This window comes from Elephas maximus, chromosome 26, assembly GCF_024166365.1.
Source record: "Elephas maximus indicus isolate mEleMax1 chromosome 26, mEleMax1 primary haplotype, whole genome shotgun sequence".
In the NCBI taxonomy this organism is placed as follows: domain Eukaryota; kingdom Metazoa; phylum Chordata; class Mammalia; order Proboscidea; family Elephantidae; genus Elephas; species Elephas maximus.
The window spans coordinates 15,191,407-15,209,889 of NC_064844.1; the positions used below are offsets into that span (position 1 = coordinate 15,191,407).

Here is an 18,483-nt window from a genome sequence, read left to right on the forward strand (position 1 = left end):
TGATGGTTGCATAACATCGTGAATGTCAATGTCACCGATTTGTTTTTGGAAGCATAGAAATGGTTGAATTGGTAAATGTTTTATACATATATTTTCACTACAAGAACTAAAAAAAAAAAAACCCATAATGATTAGAGATAGGAAGACATCCTGTTGGCTGGGAGGAGATGGGTCTGAACTGGGCCGCCCATGTAAGACCTGGTGGGACTCCTGTAGGGCCGTAATAGGTATTGCGCACCGTGCAGCTTGGGGACTGGAGCAAGCAGACGTTGGGAGTAGGCCAATCTTGGAGACACAGGGTCCAAGGCAGACTCTAGGGCCATTCTATTCCATTCACAGCGAAGCTTCAGCGTCCAGCCGTTTCATTTGGAGAAAGAATAGGATGCCTATCAACTTTCTTCCCAACTTGCAGTCGGAGGAACCAAGCCACCTGTGAAGGTGGAGGCGGAGCTGGAAGCCAGTTTTGGAATCCACTCAACCGGGATCCGCCTTCCTACGTCCACACGCCACACTACTTGCCCAGGGGCTTCTGCGGCTGCCTAGCAACCTGTTGGGCCCCCTAGTGCTTCTAACGGCCTAACTTAGGCTGAAGCCGAACGTCGCCACCCGGAAGGGCAGATAGAGGAACAACGTTCCTCCGCGCCAGTCCGACCCCAGCGCTTCTCACATGTACTCACTGGAGCCGTCCGCACGCCCGCCCGGGCGGGGGCGGGGCCTCGCGGCACCAATGGGCGGGCAGGAGGGAGCGCGCATGCCCAGGGCTGGCCGGGGGTGGGGCGAGGCGGAGAGCAAAAACGTTCTGGGACGGGGGCTGGCGAGGCTCATCGTGGGAGGCTTCGCGTCTGGGGCGAAGCTGTTTGGCGACCGAGGACTGCGGGGTGAGTGGGACCCGGGAGTCCTGAGCCCGACCCTAGGGGAGGAGGCTCATGGGGTGGAACTCAGTTGTCCGCAGCGGGGCGGGATCCGGGGTCCTCTCTGGGCTCGGGGTTCGGGCTCAGTGTGGAAGGCAGGAGCGGTCTGGGTGGAAGGCTGGGTCCGCGTCCCCCAGGGGCGTTTAGCCAGCTGGAAGCGGGACCTCTTTTCCCGGATTGAAGGTGCTCCCCTAGAGGCTTTGGAGCCAGATGGGTCGGGCCGGGGGCGGTCTCCATCCGTCCTCTTCGCTGGCCCCCGGGGGTCTCAGCACCTGCCTGTGGGAGCAGCAAGGCTGGGTGGAGACTGCGCCCGGCCCGACCTGGACGCACGCAGGCCTGGGGCGTTTGTCTCTGTCTGCCTCTAGTACCCGCAGCCCACTCCGGGGGGACACCAGGGCCTGTCAGGTCCAGCGAGGTTGGACCAGGGCGGGGAAATTTGACTTCCTTCCCTATTCCCAATCTGGACATGGCACCGCCATCCACCCAGTTGCCCAAGCCAGAAACCTGGGGGTCATTCTCCTTTACCCACCCACATCAAATGCATCACAAAGCTCTCTGGGACACATTACTTCTCCACTTTCAGTCCCTCAGCCCCAGCTAGTTGAGGCCACCATCATCCCTCCCTTGAACTACAGTGAGAAAACTCCTAACTGGTTCCCTGCATCCCTTCTTGATCTTCTGTAGTTTCTTATCTAGGGAAGCCAGAGTGATGGTCTTAAAGCACTAATAATACTATAGTGTCACCAGGCCTCTCCCCCCACTCTCTTACACTCTTCACTGGATTCCCATTGTGCTTCCACGCTCTTGAACACAGCTTGCAAGGCACTTCATGACCTGTTCTCTTTTTGCTTTATTCTACACTAAGTCTCCACTATACTACTGTGTCTTCAAGATACTGAAACTTTTTTAGTTCCTGGATTGGACCAGGTTCCTTCTGGCCTTTGGTACACGTTGCATAATGTTGCCTCTGCCTGAGGCACTAGGCTTTGGTTGAATACATTCTTTAAGTCTTATTCCAGGTATGGGTTGGGGCTCCTGCTGTCTTCACCAGCCTGTAATCTGTGAGAGGGGTCTGTCTGGGTCAGTCGTATCCCCAGCACCTTCACAGTGCCAGGCTCTGTTAGCGTATGTTAAACGTACAAGTGAGGCATGGCAGCTCCTGGGGCTTCGCTAGTGAACAAGTAGATCAGGTTATTAAATGCTTTTTCAGAACCAGTTCTCAAGCGCCAGCCCATGTAGAGGTTTGTTTGGCCCAGGAACTTGGTTATTTTCTTGCCTTCAGTCCAGGATCATGGCAGCAATAGATGGGGAAGTAGCGTCATAGGTTTTCTTTGGCTCTGGGTACAGGATGTCTGGATGTTGGTGAGTGTACCAAACCAAACTTGTTGCCATCAAGTTGATTCTGACTCATAGCGACCCTATAGAACAGAGTAGAACTGCCCCATCGGGTTTCCAAGGAGTGGCTGGTAGATTCAGACCGCCAACCTTTTGGTTATCAGCTGATCTCTTAACCACTGAGCCATCAGGGCTCGGTTGGTGAGTGTAGGTGCTTTAAATTTGAGCTCTTATCTCAGGGCCCCAGCATGGGAGGAAAGCTGCTAACAACAGCTGCTGTGGTTGTTAGGGAGGGAGGCTGGTTCCAGACTCTTTCTCGCTGGTAGGAGTAATGACACAATGAGTGGGAAGGGGGGCCAGGCCAAACTACTGGCCAGAGGGCTCCAAAGGGAAGGTATTGTTCCAGCTTAGGCTAGACCCTCTGTGATAGGGAACAGCTTGGTGCCCTGATTCAGATGGGAAGGCATACTGTCCCCAGGTCAGCCCACAGATGCTAAGAGAGGAGAGGAAGAAAAAAATAAAACACAACCGAAAAGGGGAACAATATGTGACTATATGGTAAGGCTAAATGAGTGTGAGAGGTTGCAGAATGAGGCTAAAGGAGGGTAAATTGGAGTTGGTTGGAAAAATCTGGAGGTTACATTTGAACCCGGCCTGGGAGAAGAGGTAGGATGGACAGATAGAAGCAGTAGGAGCGAAGGCCCTGGGACATGAAGAGGCCAAGAGAGCAGTGAGGGCAGGCCAGTGAGACGAGTGTGATGGGGCGCAGTGGGCCGGAGTAGGGAGGGCTTTGACCACTCAGCCGAGAAGTTGGCTTCCACTGGCATTTCTCCATTCTTACAAGACTGGTTTTTACCTATAAAGCCCTGTTACAGTTGGCATGGTGGGAGGGCCCATTACTGATGATGGTCCAGTGCTTCCCTCGCAGGGCTGAGGCTTCCTGTGAGGATGTTTCAAGGGACGAATTGTGTTCTGAAGTGTCTGCACAAATCTTTCCACTCTGGGGATTTTTCTCTAGCCTGGCCTGTAAGTTTCCTGAAGAGGGCCAATGAGCTCAGAAACTGATGGGTTTATCTGCCAGGCTGTTTGCTTGTAGCCTGGGGCTAAGTGGTTGGGGGGTGTGGATGATGCAACGTTTTCTTCAGGCAGAAGCAAGTGGATTGTGTTTCCTTTTGGATCTGAACAGTTTAATTTGTTAGGTGGCAGTCAGATTCCCTGTGCTCAGTGCAGCGCTCGGAGGGATTTTCTCCTGTGTTTGTAGATTTGGCTTTTGTTGTGTTCCAGTGGTTAGAAACCTGCAATAGCAAGCCAAACTAGGATGAGTTTGAAATCAATGGTTCTTGGCCTTTGTCCTGCCTCCCTTGAAGAAGGAATAATTTATATTTAAAGTTACTGTATTATTAATCACTTGGTTGCTCTTTGGTGCTGCCTGGATAGGACCCCCTTTCTCTCAACACACACACACCCCCCAAATTGGTGTTACGTACTGAACATCCAGCCACTTTGCTGTAGGAAATGGTGCCATGGGTCCAGTGGCCGCTCAGCTCAACTATCTAAACCAAATGTCTTGCTGTAGAGTTGATTCTGACTCATAGCGACCCTATAGGACAGAGTAGAAGTGTCCTATAGGGTTTCCAAGGAGCCGGTGGTAGATTTGAACTGCTGACCTTTTGCTTAGCAGCTGAACTCCTAACCACTGCATCACCAGGGTTCCATCTATCTGAGAGACATTTCAAAAAAATAAAAGATTTTGCCCTCAGTTATAGTAACCTCAAAACATGGTAGCATGTTTGTGAAGGGTTTGGGGCCTCCCCTGCAAGGGCCACTGAGAACCACCAGCCTCTGTGCCAGGCACTGTGCCAGATGCTGGGAAGAGGGACTCAGTCGCTGCCGTCACAGAGCCGTGTCTAGCAGGGGCACTGATAAGTAATGGAGCAGTTTTCCAGATGGCATTCACAGCCGTCAGAAGCAATGGACAGGAGCCTGCTGAAGGAAAGCACTTGGGAGCATATGGGAAGAACTCCGAAGCCAGCTGCAGAGCTGGAGAAGGCTTGCTGGAGAAAGGCTTGAGAGGCTCTGGATTCCCCTCGCTGATTCCTTCTGTCCTAGAAGCTTCAGACATGTGGTCAGAGCAAGGGGTTCCGCTCCGGCCCGGGCAGCCACTGCTGACAATAACGTGAAACCCTGTTTTCTGGTACCAAGTACAGTGACAGTGTCCTTGCAGGCTCTGGTCACTTTTGTTTGATAAAAATGGGGGTGTAGTTCCTTGCTGTTCCTGAATTATTTTCTTGAGATGAGACTTAACCGGAACCCCCCTTTTTCTCTTATTCCCTCCGTGTACTATCGGGACAAAACTATGGGATAGTTTACATTGAATACCTAGCCTAGAATGTATTAACTGTCCCACTTTTGTAAAGAAAAAATAAGGTTGTGTTAGAAATTTTAGAACAATAGAAAAATCTAAAGAAGAAAATCAAAATCACCCATGATGCCAGGATTCAGAATATAATATTTATTAGCAGTTTTTAGTCATTTGTGTGTGAAATGTAGGGGTTTTTTTTCCTAATGTGCATTATTCTTTACAGACTTTCACAGCCTACTCTTTTTTGTTGTTTATTGAACACCTCTTCCTATCATTAAACTTGACAGATTGCATTACAGTGTCAGGACCAGATGCTACTTTTTAGAACATGCATACCCAAGTGAGCATCGTGCCCTTGGGGAGGGGACCTCGATAGGTGATGCTGCGAATGGGCAACTGGGCTGGGGACATTTCTTTAAATAGCGTAGGGGCAGCATACTCCCAGGATCCTACTCTACAGGGTCTTTTAGGATCAACGAGAAGGGACTGTGACACCTTGACTTGCCAGCCCCAGGTACAGAGAGTAGAGATGCGTCAGCTTCTGAGCTGAGCTGTGCGCTCACACGTGTGAGGGTATGGCCTGTACTTTCTGCGTTGTCTTTACCATTGTGGGTTTGGGGCCATGGGCTCCAGCTGGCCCTTTAGAAGTCACTGGCTGTTGTTGTCCAGCAGAATTGTTCTGCCTTTAGGGATGTGAATGTGTATGTTAGGTCCAGTCTTTTCTTTGTGTTTGTGTTTAGGTCTCCTGGCTATCCTTCACCTTCCTTTTGGAGGCCAGTCTATGAGCCCCAGGAAGGCTTATGACTTTGAACTTAACAACTAGTTTTCAAAGGCTTACCAGAGCCTTGGTGTGGAGTGCTGACGTGAACAAAGCACTCCTTGCCCTCAGGGTGCTTGCTGGGTAGCTGACTGTGTCTTCTTGCTGTTGACCCAATCCAAAGTATAGCCAGCCTCCTGGAGTACTTGATGGAATCCTAATTCCTGTGTAGCTCTTCCCAGTGCTCTTTCCCAGAGGTTAAGGGACTTGTTACTGTCATAGCCCTGGGAGATGGATGAGGCAGTTGTTAGCATCTTCTTCTCTGTGTCCACTGCTGCAGACCTTGATCTGACCGCCTTACTGCTTCCCTCAAGGACAATGTTCTTTTCTCTGGCCTTGCCCCACCTCCAGCCTTCTCCACTGTGCTGCCAGAGTAGTCATTCCGAAACCAAGCTCTGATCTCATCTTCCACTCATGAGTCCTCACTGGCTCCCCATTTACCTTCAGGGTAAATTTTGACCTTGGCCTAGCCTGCAAAGCCATGTCCAGTATAGCCTGGTCAACCTTTACAGCCAGTTGTCCATTGTTTTGTCCACTTCATACCCTCTGGGCTCCAGCCCGACTAAACTACTTGGTGTTTCTTTCCAACTTGTCCACACCCTGCCAGTCTGCTTGCATCATATCCTTGGTCTAGATCAGCCCCTTCAGTCCCTACAGGTCCCCAGCGCGCATATCGGTCCAGGCCCAGCTGACTTGTCACCACGTCTGTCAGCCTTCTCTGATGTTGCCTCATCCAGAGGGAAGTTCTTCCTCTGAACTCCCGGAGTTTTCTCTCTCTTTAGTACATCTTACATCCTGCCCTTATTAACTCTTTGGGTAGAAAGTAATGCTCTCCCCAGACTGTAAGCTTCTTGTAAGCAGGAGTAATCTTGGAGTCCCTTTAAGCTCTTATTGAATTGCTTGGCACGCAGAGGAACTCTGGGAAACGTTGTCTTCTCCATTTAAGTGGTGGGAACCCATGGTGCCCAAGGTCATCCACAGACTAGTGGCAGAGCTGGCCTTGGACCCAGTTTAGAGCACTCTTTTCCATAATCTCACTGCTTCAGCATGTTTCCCAGGAGTGCGTTGTGACAAGTTTTGAAAGCAAGCGTCCCTCTGGTGTTCTCACCTTCATGTTCTGTTTCCCACCCCAGGTACTGGTGACCATGAGATCCTTGCTGCTGCTCAGAACCCTGTCCCTGTGCAGCCTGCTCTGGGCCTTTTGTGGCCTGGGCGTCAGGGCCCAGGGACCTGGGGCCAGCTTCTCCCACGCTGGCAACGCGGGCCTGGACAAGAACACAGTACACAACCAAGAGTACGTATTCTGCCAGGGCTTGTGGCCCAGGGTCCTCCCATCATCCACAGCTGCAGCTGGCTGCTGTGGCACTCTCTCTTCTTGTCTTTGTTCCTGTTTATATGGCTTCTTGACATTTTTGAAGGCTGATTTGATTCCTTATAGGCGCCTGGAAGTCAGGTCTTGTTTTTTCAGCATCGTATTACAGACGGAGGACCTCGAGGCGCGTGCGTGCATGCGCGTACACACACACAGTAATAGTGGCAGAATGAAGACTAGAGCTAAGGTTTCTTGATTGTGACAAGACCTTTTTTTATTGTCACATTCAAACATTGCCTCATGTGTCGCAGCTTTTGTCCTGGCTCAGTTAGCTCTACACATTATGCTCTTTTAAATCCTTGTTTAAAAAATGTTTTGCAAGTTGATAGGCCCAAAATGTTATAACATTCTAATAACAAAGAGGAAGAAACACTCATAACCTTACTAGTGGAACAAATGAACCGTTCGACTTTTGCGGCTCCTTTCAGGACCTTGTCTGTACGTCACCCTTGAGTGTGGGCTGCCGCTCTTTCTGTTTGTTGTTTGGAGCTGTTCCAAGTCTCGTGGGTTCCAGCATGATCCTGGTGTTTCTGCCTGGTGTTCACAGTGGTCTGCGTCTGACTTGGTTTTTAGGCACATCATGGAGCATCTAGAAGGTGTCATCAACAAGCCAGAGGCGGAGATGTCCCCACAAGAGCTGCAGCTCCATTATTTCAAAATGCATGATTACGATGGCAATAATCTGCTTGACGGCCTAGAACTCTCCACAGCCATCACACATGTCCACAAGGAGGTAGGTCAGGCAGCGGCCTGGCGGGCAGTGTCTGGGAAGGGCCTCCCTTTGGTAATTCAGCCCTTGATCTTGTTGACCTGTGCTGTGTTTGTGCAACAACATTGCTGCTTCTCCTTTCTCTCTTCACTGCTCTCCTTGGCCTCTTCCTGTTCAAAGGTCCTTCCTGCAAAGGCTGACCCACCGAGGCAGAAAGCCGAGGCCTGGGCCTTTGTATCTTTACCAAGTGCTGCAGGCCTTTCTGCTGCACATTGGAGTTTGAGAACCAGTGGCCCAAAGGCAAGCCACGTTCAGAATGTAGGGTGGGAGAGACATTATTTCATTTGAGAAGAACAGCATATCGGGAGGCCCAGGGATTAGAGACCGGGCAACAGTTGAGGATTTCTCTGTTATTTGTACAGTGCTTTGTAGTTTACAGAGTGATGTCAAGTGGACTGACTTGCTTGATCTTTGCAACAGCCCTGTGAGTAGGCAGGGGCACGTGGCGGTATCACTCCTATTTTCTAGCGGAGAAAATTGAAGTTGAGATCTTTTGTCCCCAGACCTAATGTCCGTCCTTCCCGCTCGGCCACACTGCCTCTGCAGAGAGGAGAGGGGTCTGAGCAGGCAGTCTGCTGGGAGGGCAGGTTGGGCTTCGCTCAGAGGCACTAGGGAGCCATTTGCGGTTCTGAGCAGGAAAATGGCCTGACTAGAACAGTGTCTTGGGAAGATCCTTTGCGGTGGGAGGCAGACTGGTGGAAGTGAGGAGAGACTGCGTCAGGGAGGAGAATTAGGATTCTGCAGTCCTGGCAGGTGGGAATGGGGGTGGCAGCAGGAGAGGAAAGTGTAGGTGTGGGAGATATGGCAAAGGAAGAATGGGCCAAGTGTGTGCACGGAATTGCTTGGCGCCGAGCACAGTGAGCCCCGCTACACCAGCTTCTGGAGCAGGGGAAAGACTCACCTCAGAGGCTCTGACAGGCTCTGCTGGTCAGCAGTGCCTTCTTCTGGCTCTGACCCCAAGATGCCATCTGGTGTCTCACTGTTCCCACTTTGTCAAGGCAAATTGTGTAGCGCTGACCCTTGGACGGGCTTGGTCTCTGAGCTTTTCTCCAGGATGGGTTTGTGGGTCATGGAACCCACGAAGCTCATAATTTTATGTCAGCCAGACCCAGGTTTCCACAACCAACTCGTACTACTGTAATAGAAAAGAACCAAAAGTTATCTTAAAAAAAAAAAACAACCAAGGGCCTTCTCTGTATCTTCCTTTAACTAGCAAGTATCATTTCTCAATTGATTATTATGAGTTGACTCTATTGATAGATGGGATGGTGGGTTCCTGGAAGTAGCTGTGTACTATATTGAAGGAGTTTCTGGATACGTGTAAGCACGGGCATTTTGGCCGTTAGCTAAGCGCTTCTTCCAGTAAACGTGCAACTCATCGTTGTCTGCTTTCAATTTTGTAGGAAGGGAGTGACCACGCACCGCCAATGAGCGAAGATGAGCTGATTAGCTTAATAGATGGCGTTTTGAGAGACGATGACAAGAACAACGATGGATACATTGACTATGCTGAGTTCGCAAAATCGCTGCAGTAGACCTCATCGGGCTGTCTCCTAGTTATATGCAAATGTGACCCGTTATAATGTGATTGAACGCTTTCGTAACACAAAATAACCCATTGCCAACTATTGTTGCAGTATTTTGGTAAAAACCTCTAGGAACTGGTTCCACTGGGGTGAGAAAGGAAAATAACAGAAATAAAAGGGAAGAGAAACGGGACATTTCAGAGTCCTTCAGTACTGCTAAACCTCTTATCGGATAAGGGCCTGATTAAAGAATTTCCAAAAGAACATTGGATACTCGGAGCTGAGTCCTCAGGAACTTGAATTCAGCTGTAGAATCCTGCTAGTCTCTTAGTTTTAATTCATGCTCCCTGAAAAGTAAGACCGCAAGCTTTGCCAATTGGACACACATTACAGTTGACAGTGAAGGAGTGAAGTGGATGCCAGATGTTTCTCCTGGTGGGTCCTGTCTCTTCAGGTAAATGTGGTCAGTATTCTGTACAGGTCCTCTGGCCTAAATAATTACTTGCTTTGGGCACGATTATATTTATAAGGCTATTTCAAAGCCACAGCATAAGAAGAATGTCAAGTGTTGAGTTCCGCTGGTTACAGAGTCCAAGGTTCTGTACCCTCTGGCATTTTGGAAGTGATACACCACTAACCTAAGCGATTAACCTTTTCCAGTTTTTCAGTACTGTCTGAGACTACTGCCACATCCTTATACCTTGTTCTATGTGTTCAACGTGAGAGAGACCTTGAATTTAAAAGTGTTCTCTGCTCTAATCACTAGCAAATGTTTTAGCTTTCTTAATATTTGTATTTAACTCTGGTTTCTAGGGTCTTGTTTTACCATTTAGAAACTATTAGGAATGTAAAGATTTACTCCTTCTGCTCGATACATTGGGGGTAAAACTACTAGCCGGTCTGTAGCCCAGGTGAGAAGTAGAAAGATCATCCACCAAACACAGGGTTTAGCCTAATACAGGGTTATCCTTTAGAAGGAATGTGGTTTTAATGACCGCTTTTAGTCTGAATACATGAATCCTTTCCGATCAAGAAAGGTTAGGAAAAGACGCCTAAAAACCCTGTGACTTTAATAGCTCTTTTTCGCGGAGTTCAGGTAGTTGGCTTCTGAGAGCTGTAGCCTCACAGTCATTATTTCCTCTCAGCAGAAACAGCTAAATTTTAAGCCAAAGGAACAAGAGTAGTCTTTGTTTATATGCGTGCATATGTTACACCCATTGCCTGAGGTCTTCAAAATCAAAAGAACAGTTTGGAAACATCTACACAGTGTTAGATATTACCTCCTAGTTCCACGTCTCTCCCAAGATTCACATCTAATGCGAATCTCAATAGTGGTTGAAAATGAGAAGCAGCAGATTGTAATTTAGTTCATTGAATGTGATGGACATGCTGTAGTAGAAACTTGAAATGATTACTACGTGGGGGGAAAAAAACCACATAAAATTTGCTGTAAGATGTATAGAGACTTATTTTCTTTATTAAAGTATTCTTATAAGAAAATGTGTATTTGTAAAGATAGTTTCCTGTGTCAAGTATTTGTGTAATCAGAGCTGAATTGTAAATTATTCTTGTAATAGCTAGTCATTTGGAAAGATTTATATAATGTACTCTGGATACACGACCAATAAAACTGGTGAAGCAAAGAACGGTTGGTTTTGTCCAGGGAAGTGTCTTTTCCTCACCCTACCTTCCACGTGAAGGGTTTGTTTATTTAATACAGACATTTGCATGCACTTGACCCTGGCTGTACTCTCTGCCTTTTTGCAGAGGTAGATTCCAAGTATTCAAAGTCACTTTGTCCGTTGAGACATTTTTCTGAATGAAATCACTTTTCAGACCTTTGTTCTCTGGCCAAATTCAGATTAGGGCACCATTCTCTAGATTAGGAAAATACAGTGTTTTCCCCTGGAGTCTGATGACCTTTTTTCTTTGCCAGAAAATTTAATTAGATAACACTGTTGAAAGCATCCAGGTCTGAGCAAAAAGCACAGCGTCCTTGGCATTTTGGAAAGGACACACTCTGTACTGCCAGTTGAAGAGCAAAGAGAAGGAAGTCACCCTTGTCATTTTTCTTTTTTAGTCAAGGCACCTGCCAAGAGGGGGCAAACACAGGTAGCAAGTTGAGGTATTCCAAAGCTCGTTAACCACACAGCCTTTGAATTGTAGCTGGAAAAGACGTACAGAGTAATGTGGAAATAATTTTAATAGAATCATAGAGGTTTTAGAACTGGAAGGTAGTTTTTAATTTTTATTTATTTTTATTGAAAGTTTACAGTTCAAGTTAGTTTCTTATACAAAAATTTGTACACACATTGTTGCGTGACCCTAGTTGCTCTCCCAGTAATGTGACAACACACTCCTCCTTTCCACCCTGGATTTCCCCTGTCGCGTCCATTCAACCAGCTCCTGTCCCCCTCTGCATTCTCATCTTGCCTCCGGACAGGAGCTACCCATTTAGTCTCATGTATCTACTCGAGCTTAGAAGCACACTCTTCCTAAGTATCATTTTATGTCTTAGAGTCCAGTCTAATCTTTGAAGAGTTGGCTTCAGGAATGGTTTCAGTTTTGGGCTAACAGAGTCCGGGGCCATATCTTCCGGGGTCCCTTAGAACTGGAAGGGACTTCGGATTGCCTGTACCACCCCTTTTATTTTATGATGAAGGAAAACAGGGCTAGAGAAAGAAGGTCAGCAATTTGCCCCCAGTCTCACAGCTGGTCAGAGACTGAGTTCTGGGACTTTTTGGCAAGAATTAATGTGATGTAAGCTCTTTCCCCAGAGTTTGGATCTTTTTATGTCGTTAAAAAAAAAAAAAGTAGTAATTTTAAATATAAAAAAATTTAAACCACAAAAGTGTATAAATAAAACATGCCTTTTTTTTTTTTGCCTTCACTCTCCTTTGTCACCTTCTAGTTCCACTTCTCTCCCAAGAGCTAACCACTGTGGTTAATTTGGGGTGTATCTTTTCAGACTGTTTCTGCGTGGTCATATGGTTTGTGTGGCTACATATATATTTGAAATAAAATAATACTGTGTATTATGTAATTATGGTAATTACATATATAACGTATAGTAATTATTACAATACTATGTCTTAATGGGAACCCTGGTGGCACCGTGGTTAAGAACTTGACTGTTAACCAAAAGTTCGGCAGTTCAAATCTACCAGCTGCTCCATGGAAACCCTATGGGACAGTTCTACACTGTCCTACGGGGTCACTATGAGTCAGCATCGACTCGAAGGCAATGGATGTGTTTGTTTTTTTCTTTTGGTTTTATGTCTTAATGTTTTTTTGACACCTCTTAGTACCTCCCTTAGAGATCATTTTAAGTCATTACCTGCTGACCCACCTTGTATTTTTGGCAGCCGGGTAGCATTCCATAGTGTGTTGTAGCATAGTTTATTTAATCCTCCAGTGGTTTTTCACTATTATAAGCAATAATAGTGCACATTTGTGATGGGTGCTTCCTTAGACTGACACCACATAAAGCCATGGGGAGTCTGTTAGTGAAGTTCAAGCCTGTATCCACCCCAGAACAGGAGCTGCCATGGTGGGGCTAGTGTTGGGCCAGGAACCCCTAGTCCATAATGCAGTCAGGTAGAGGCGAGGCAGGAGCGCTCATGGGAGCCAAGTTTTCCCACTTGGGAACCATGCAGGAATTTGCAGCAGTGAGTACAGCCACAGAAAAGTGGGTTTCTTTCTGCCAAGTTGACCCTTCCCTTAGCTGTAACCTGGATACCTTGGATCTTGAACTAGCCCTTCTTCACCCAGAGCTGCCCCTGTGGTAAGATGAGTTGGGTTGGGAGCTCACTATTGGAGGATCTCATACTGTTGGCAGCTGGGGTAGGGGGAGAAGTAATCCTTAGAAGATAGAATCACCCCATTAAACAGTCAAGACCAGGACACCCCCTGTTATGGATTGAATTGCGTGCCCCCGAAATGTGTGTCAACTTGGCTAGGCCATGATTCCCAGTAATGTGTGGTGGTCAACCATTTTGTGATTTGATGTATTTATCCTCTTTGTTGTAAATTCTAACCTCTATGATGTTAATGAGGCAGGATTAGAGGCAGTTATGTTAATGAGCAAGAAGAGCCAGGAGCGGAGCATGTCCTTCAGACTCCGAGTTCCTGTGCTAAGAAGTTCCTAGACCAGGGGAAGATTGATGACAAAGAATTTCCCCCAGAACCAGCAAAGACAGAAAGACTTCCCCTGGAGCTGGCACCCTGAATTTGGACTCCTAGGCTCCTAAACTCTTAAAGCCATCCGCTTGGTATTTCTGCAGCACTCGATAACTAAGACACCCCCTTTCTCCTCCACGGTTGGCTGTCATTTGTAATCATTCCACACCAGCCTTTGTGGTCACGTTAGCCTGCCTTTTCTTATAGAAGATTCTCCTGGTGGGAGGGGGGCCTGGGACAATTAGGGACACAGCATGGTTTGCCATTCCCTGCGCACCTTACTCATTTCCTGTCCGCTACGTGAGACCTGGCTTTCTGTCTCACAGCCCACCTCAAGGATTTAAAATAAAATCGATGGGCTTTACAGAATGAATAAGCCACTTTTCTGCACCTCAGTTTCTTTATCTTTAGAATGGAGATACATATATCCAGGAGAGGCAGCCTTGTATGAGGAAAAAGCACAAGATTTAGATTCAGGCAGACCTTTAGTTGAGATCCTAGGCCTATTACTCCTTAGCTGTGAAGTTCTCTAAGCTTTAGTTTCCCATCTAAAAAATAACTACAATAAAACTTACCTGCAAAGTGGTGAAGAGGATTAACAAAATGAGAAAAAGTGTGTAAAGCATCTAGTAAGGTACCTGGCACAGAGTAGGCGCTAAACACTGTTGGTCATCTGTTCTCCAGTGTGGGTGAAGGGGTCTGTGCCCTTCCTCACTGAAGAGTGGGTGCTTCCAGGGCTGTGAAGAAATTATGACTCCCCAAGGATGGGATCAAAGGGTTTTCTCTGCTTATTATATGCCTCAGTATAAATGCTGAATGAGTGAACGAATTCTCTTTCTGTGGAGAAAGTAGGGGCCATGCCAAGTGCGATGTTGAAAGACACGAAAGCATTGAAAGAGGAGCCAGACTGAAGGAGTTTTCATCTCACCTGCTCCCCTGACAGGTGACTTCACTGAGCCTCAGTTAATCCCTCGTGAAGAATGGAGAGAAGAGACCATTTCCCACAGTCCCTTTGTCAGTACACAGAAAGCACCGAGCCATCAGTGGCTCTGGCACCTTTGCTGCTCTCATTAGAAAGATCTAGCACAGGGAAAGGGTGAGGTGGGGCCATGGGGATGGAGTCTACCAAAGGAGCGCAGCTTCTGAATCTGCTTTTTTGTTTGACTGTGGTTCCCCAAGGGTGTTTTTGGGAGATGGACAAGTTTAACAAAGCAACAGAAATGGCTTTTAAAAACAAATGACAGTTCCAAGATGACAGAATAAGGACATTTGCATTCCCTGCTCTAGAAATTAGACAAGACTGTGCCAAGGCAAGGAGATCAAGAACAAAAAAAACAAACTCTGTCCTTGGTGAAACTTGGAGATACCTCTAACTCCAGTTTACCAGGCTTAAGGATGGGAAGAGGGTTGAGAGGGGTGGATAGGGTTACAGTGAAAGAAGAGGGGTGACAAAGAAGAGAAGCAAGCTCGTTTGTCTCCTAAAATTCTAGAAAGGCTCAGGGATTGAAGGAACCAGGAGCCATGGGAGGAGGACATGAAGTAGGGAGCCAGAGACAGGAATTGTCTGGAAGCCTGTAAAAGGAGGAGTCGAACCCTCCACTCCCAGTGTGTACATTCAGGCTAACACTCCTCCTCCATGTCCTCAGACTACTGGAGGTTGATTCTGAAGAAACTGAGCCAGGGAATCTCTCGGCTTGGGAATTTCAAGTCAAGAAATGTGTGGATGAAGGGCCACATTGAAAACAGTTCTACATATGATCAGGCAGCCCTCCAGCCCTTTCCAAACCCCACCTGGGCTTCCACAACCAGCATAATGTCAAGCCGTGATCTTCATTCTTTCTGTCATCATGACATCATCTGGTTTTGGCCCCTGACTGCCTGGAAATATACCACCTGAGAGAGAACAGTAGTTCCCAGACACAGACCAGTGTAAAGCCATTTGGGAGACAAAGACTCCTACTCCACAAAGGCTCAGTAGAATCCTTTGAACCAATTTACACCTCTCAACATCTCAACCCGAAGTGTCTACACTGGAGTTACTTCCACTGTAATGGATTGAATTGTGTCCCTCTCAAATATGTGTTGTTAATCCTAACCTCTACGCCTGTGGTTAGAATGGGTTGTCTTTGTTAATGAGACAGGATTAGTGTAGGGTGTGTCTTGAGTCAATCTCTTTTGAGATATGAAAGATATTAAACAATCGATCGAGCAAAGCAGAAACATGCCAAGCCATGTAAAAATCACCCAGAAGCAGAAGCTCAAATAGACAAAGACCTTTCTCCAGAACCAGCAGAGGGAGAAAGCCTTCCACTAGAGCCGGTGCCCTGAATTCAAACTTCTAGGCTCCTAAGCTGTAAGAAAATAAATTTCTGTTTGTTAAAGCCACCCACTTATGGTATTTCTGTAAAGCAGCACTAGATAACTAAGACATCCACCCACCCCAGGCATTTCCTAGAAGCCATGGGTGCTTGCCTTGCAGGCAGGAGACTGTCAGTGCCCTTTGGGGCCTCTAGTTGAGGAAGTGGGAGTCTGCCTACAGAGAAAGTCCAGCTTCCTCTTTGGGTGCTGACAGAGAAGTTCCAGCACCAAGCATGTGAGGAGCATGTATTGCGTCAGGTATTTGTTACAGTACCTGTGTGAGGCATTATGGACCTCATTTTATTAATACAGAAGCTAGGCTAACAAAAGTGAAATAACTTGCCCAAGTCCCATAGCCAGGAGAAGAGAATGGAAACATGTCAAGAGCAGATGAAGACCTGTACACCAACGTTCATATTCACAGTAGCTAAAAGATGGAAACAACCTAAATGTCCATCAACAGATGAATGGATGAACAAAATGTAAATACATACAATGGAATACGATGCAAGCGTAAAGAGAAATGAAGTTCTGATGCATGTCATAACATGGATACACCTCGACAAATACTGTATGATCTCATTTATATGAAACAAGCAAATATATAGAAACCAAAGATTATCATTGGTTACCAGGGGTAGAAGAGAAGGGAAAAGGGAGAGTTTTTGTTTGGGGGGCATTGAATTTATGCTAACAGTGGTGGAATATTTTGGAAAAGGATAGTGACGGTGATACAACATGAAAAATGTTATCAATGCCATTGACTTTTAAGTGTGGAAGTTGTTATACTGACAAATGTTCTGTTGTGCGTATTTTTACCACACACACACACAAAAAAAAAGAAGAAGAAGAAGGAAAAAAAGTAGATGAAAAGAGGCCAGAGAAATAAGAGAAAAGGCAAATAGGAGGATTGGCCATGGTCCTGTCTGTGGTGAGGACTTGGAGTGGCCCCCGTGCACTTAATCATGGAAGAGGTCCAGGGCTGGGGAAACCCACAGAATGTGGTGTGAGGGTGAGCTTTCAGCAGGGGAAACTCAAAGGAAGGGATCTGAATGTCAAATACAACTTATTTTTACAATAATGTGCTTTGAGACACGTAGATGCGTCAACTTCGTTTTCCCACTCTGTGCCTTACTGCTTGACTACGTACACAACTGCAATTCACACAGTTGTCCTTGGTGCCATAGGAACAAAATGCTATTTTTATTATAAAATGACACGTTTTCATAAAATTGAAGATACAGAGGAGTAGAAGTATGACAATATAGTCTCATTGTTCAATACAGCTGCTGTATTATAGTGTATTCATTTTAGTCTTTTTTTTTCCTTTTTTTTTTACATAGTTGTAATTGTGGTATTTATACGAGTTATATATATTTTTATCAAAGACATATTCACATTTTATGACATAGTCCTTGTAAAGGTCATTTTTAACGGCTGCTGGGTATTCCATTGAATGGGTGTACCACAGATATTAATCCATTCATCGCCTATGTAGGAACTAGATAACAAAGTGTTGTTGTTGTTGGCTCTGATTCATGGAGACATTGTTTATGTATGACAGAAGAAAGCGTTGCCCAATCCTGTGCCATCCTCATGATCACTGGTATGTTTGAGTTCCCTGCTGCGGCTGCTGTGTCAATCCGTCTCATTGAAGGTTTTTCTCATTTTTACTGACCCTGCTTTACCAAACATGGTGTCCTTTTATAGCAATTGGTCTTTCCTGATGATGTGTTTAAAGTAAGCAAGCTGAAGTCTTGCCATCCTTGCTTCTAAGGAGCATTCTGGTTATATATTCACTATTCTTCACCAACACCACAATTCAAATACATGAGTTTTCCTTCTGTCTTCCCTTTTCACTATCCAGCTTTCAAAATTAGAATGTTCTAATTTGTGCTGTTAAAATTACATTGTGATGACTATCTGCATAAAGCCTTTTCTATTTTTACTATTATTTCTTGAGGAAATTGAATGACTTAGGTATAAGCAATTTTAAGCCTTGGCAATTATTGTTAGTTACTGTCCAAAAGAGTTGCTCTGACTAATACTTCATGAATCATTGTATGTAAAGAGCCTATTTCCTTTAACTAGGCCCACGGTATAACCCAATTCATTTCCCTAGACATAGAATGACCAGACATTGGTACTTTTTAATTTTTGGTCCAAATAGCGCTATGTACACCAGCACTCTACACATCTGCCATTTTATTCTGTTGTGTATTTTTCCATTTGTTCATTCATTCATTGGGTGTTTATTATGTGTTTATCATGTAATCTCTCTGTTTTTGTGCTGGGTTTTAATGCCTTTTGAAGGGGAGAAAAGTAAAAAGCCCCCCTGTTTTTGGTCATATACCAGGCTTTTCTCTGCAGCTATTGTCATAGAGGACACAAATGTATTTTTGCAGAGCATCTTTAATAAAAACAACCAATAAATCACTTTTACCTGAATAGGGAATTTATAGCGTTAAGGAGCCAAACAAACACCTAAAATTTCAACCAGGGAATTAGTGGCAGCAACCATGCACATTATGTCTGAACTTTTTGGGTATTAAAAAAAATAAAATAAAAACAAAAGACAACCAGGACTTCCACTTCTGGGAAGATGGAGTAACTATACTTTCCTCTATTCCTCTCCTTAAGTACAACTAAAAACCTTGGGTATTATATATTAAGCAAACGTAAAAAGACTGAGAGGTAGAAAGAAGAAGGCACCTGGCTTGGGCCTTGCAGCCCCAGAAATGCTAAAGTAGTGAGTTCCCTGGATTTTCTTTTTGCCTCATGTATTCCAGACATGTTGCTGAAGAAGCCAGCAAACCAGTAATGCCAAAGAATGCAGATTAAACAAACAAACAAC

The 18,483-nt window shown here is 45.8% G+C and overlaps 1 protein-coding gene across 1 annotated transcript; it reads left to right on the forward strand.

Moving 5' to 3' along the window:
• Positions 1-795: 795 nt before the first annotated feature.
• MCFD2 (multiple coagulation factor deficiency 2, ER cargo receptor complex subunit) lies at positions 796-10,738 on the forward strand. Its single transcript, XM_049870556.1, has 3 exons — positions 796-878; positions 7,371-7,530; positions 8,970-10,738. The coding sequence occupies exons 2-3, from the start codon at positions 7,378-7,380 to the stop codon at positions 9,099-9,101; spliced, it is 285 nt and encodes a 94-aa protein (XP_049726513.1). The 5' UTR covers positions 796-878; positions 7,371-7,377; the 3' UTR covers positions 9,102-10,738.
• Positions 10,739-18,483: the final 7,745 nt, after the last annotated feature.

Excerpts from the sequence above, each read along its gene's own strand:
- MCFD2 (XM_049870556.1), top strand. The coding sequence starts at position 7,378 with ATGGAGCATCTAGAAGGTGTCATCAACAAGCCAGAGGCGGAGATGTCC. Across the intron at positions 7,531-8,969 it reads TCACACATGTCCACAAGGAG|GAAGGGAGTGACCACGCACC; the intron begins GTAGGTCAGGCA and ends TCAATTTTGTAG.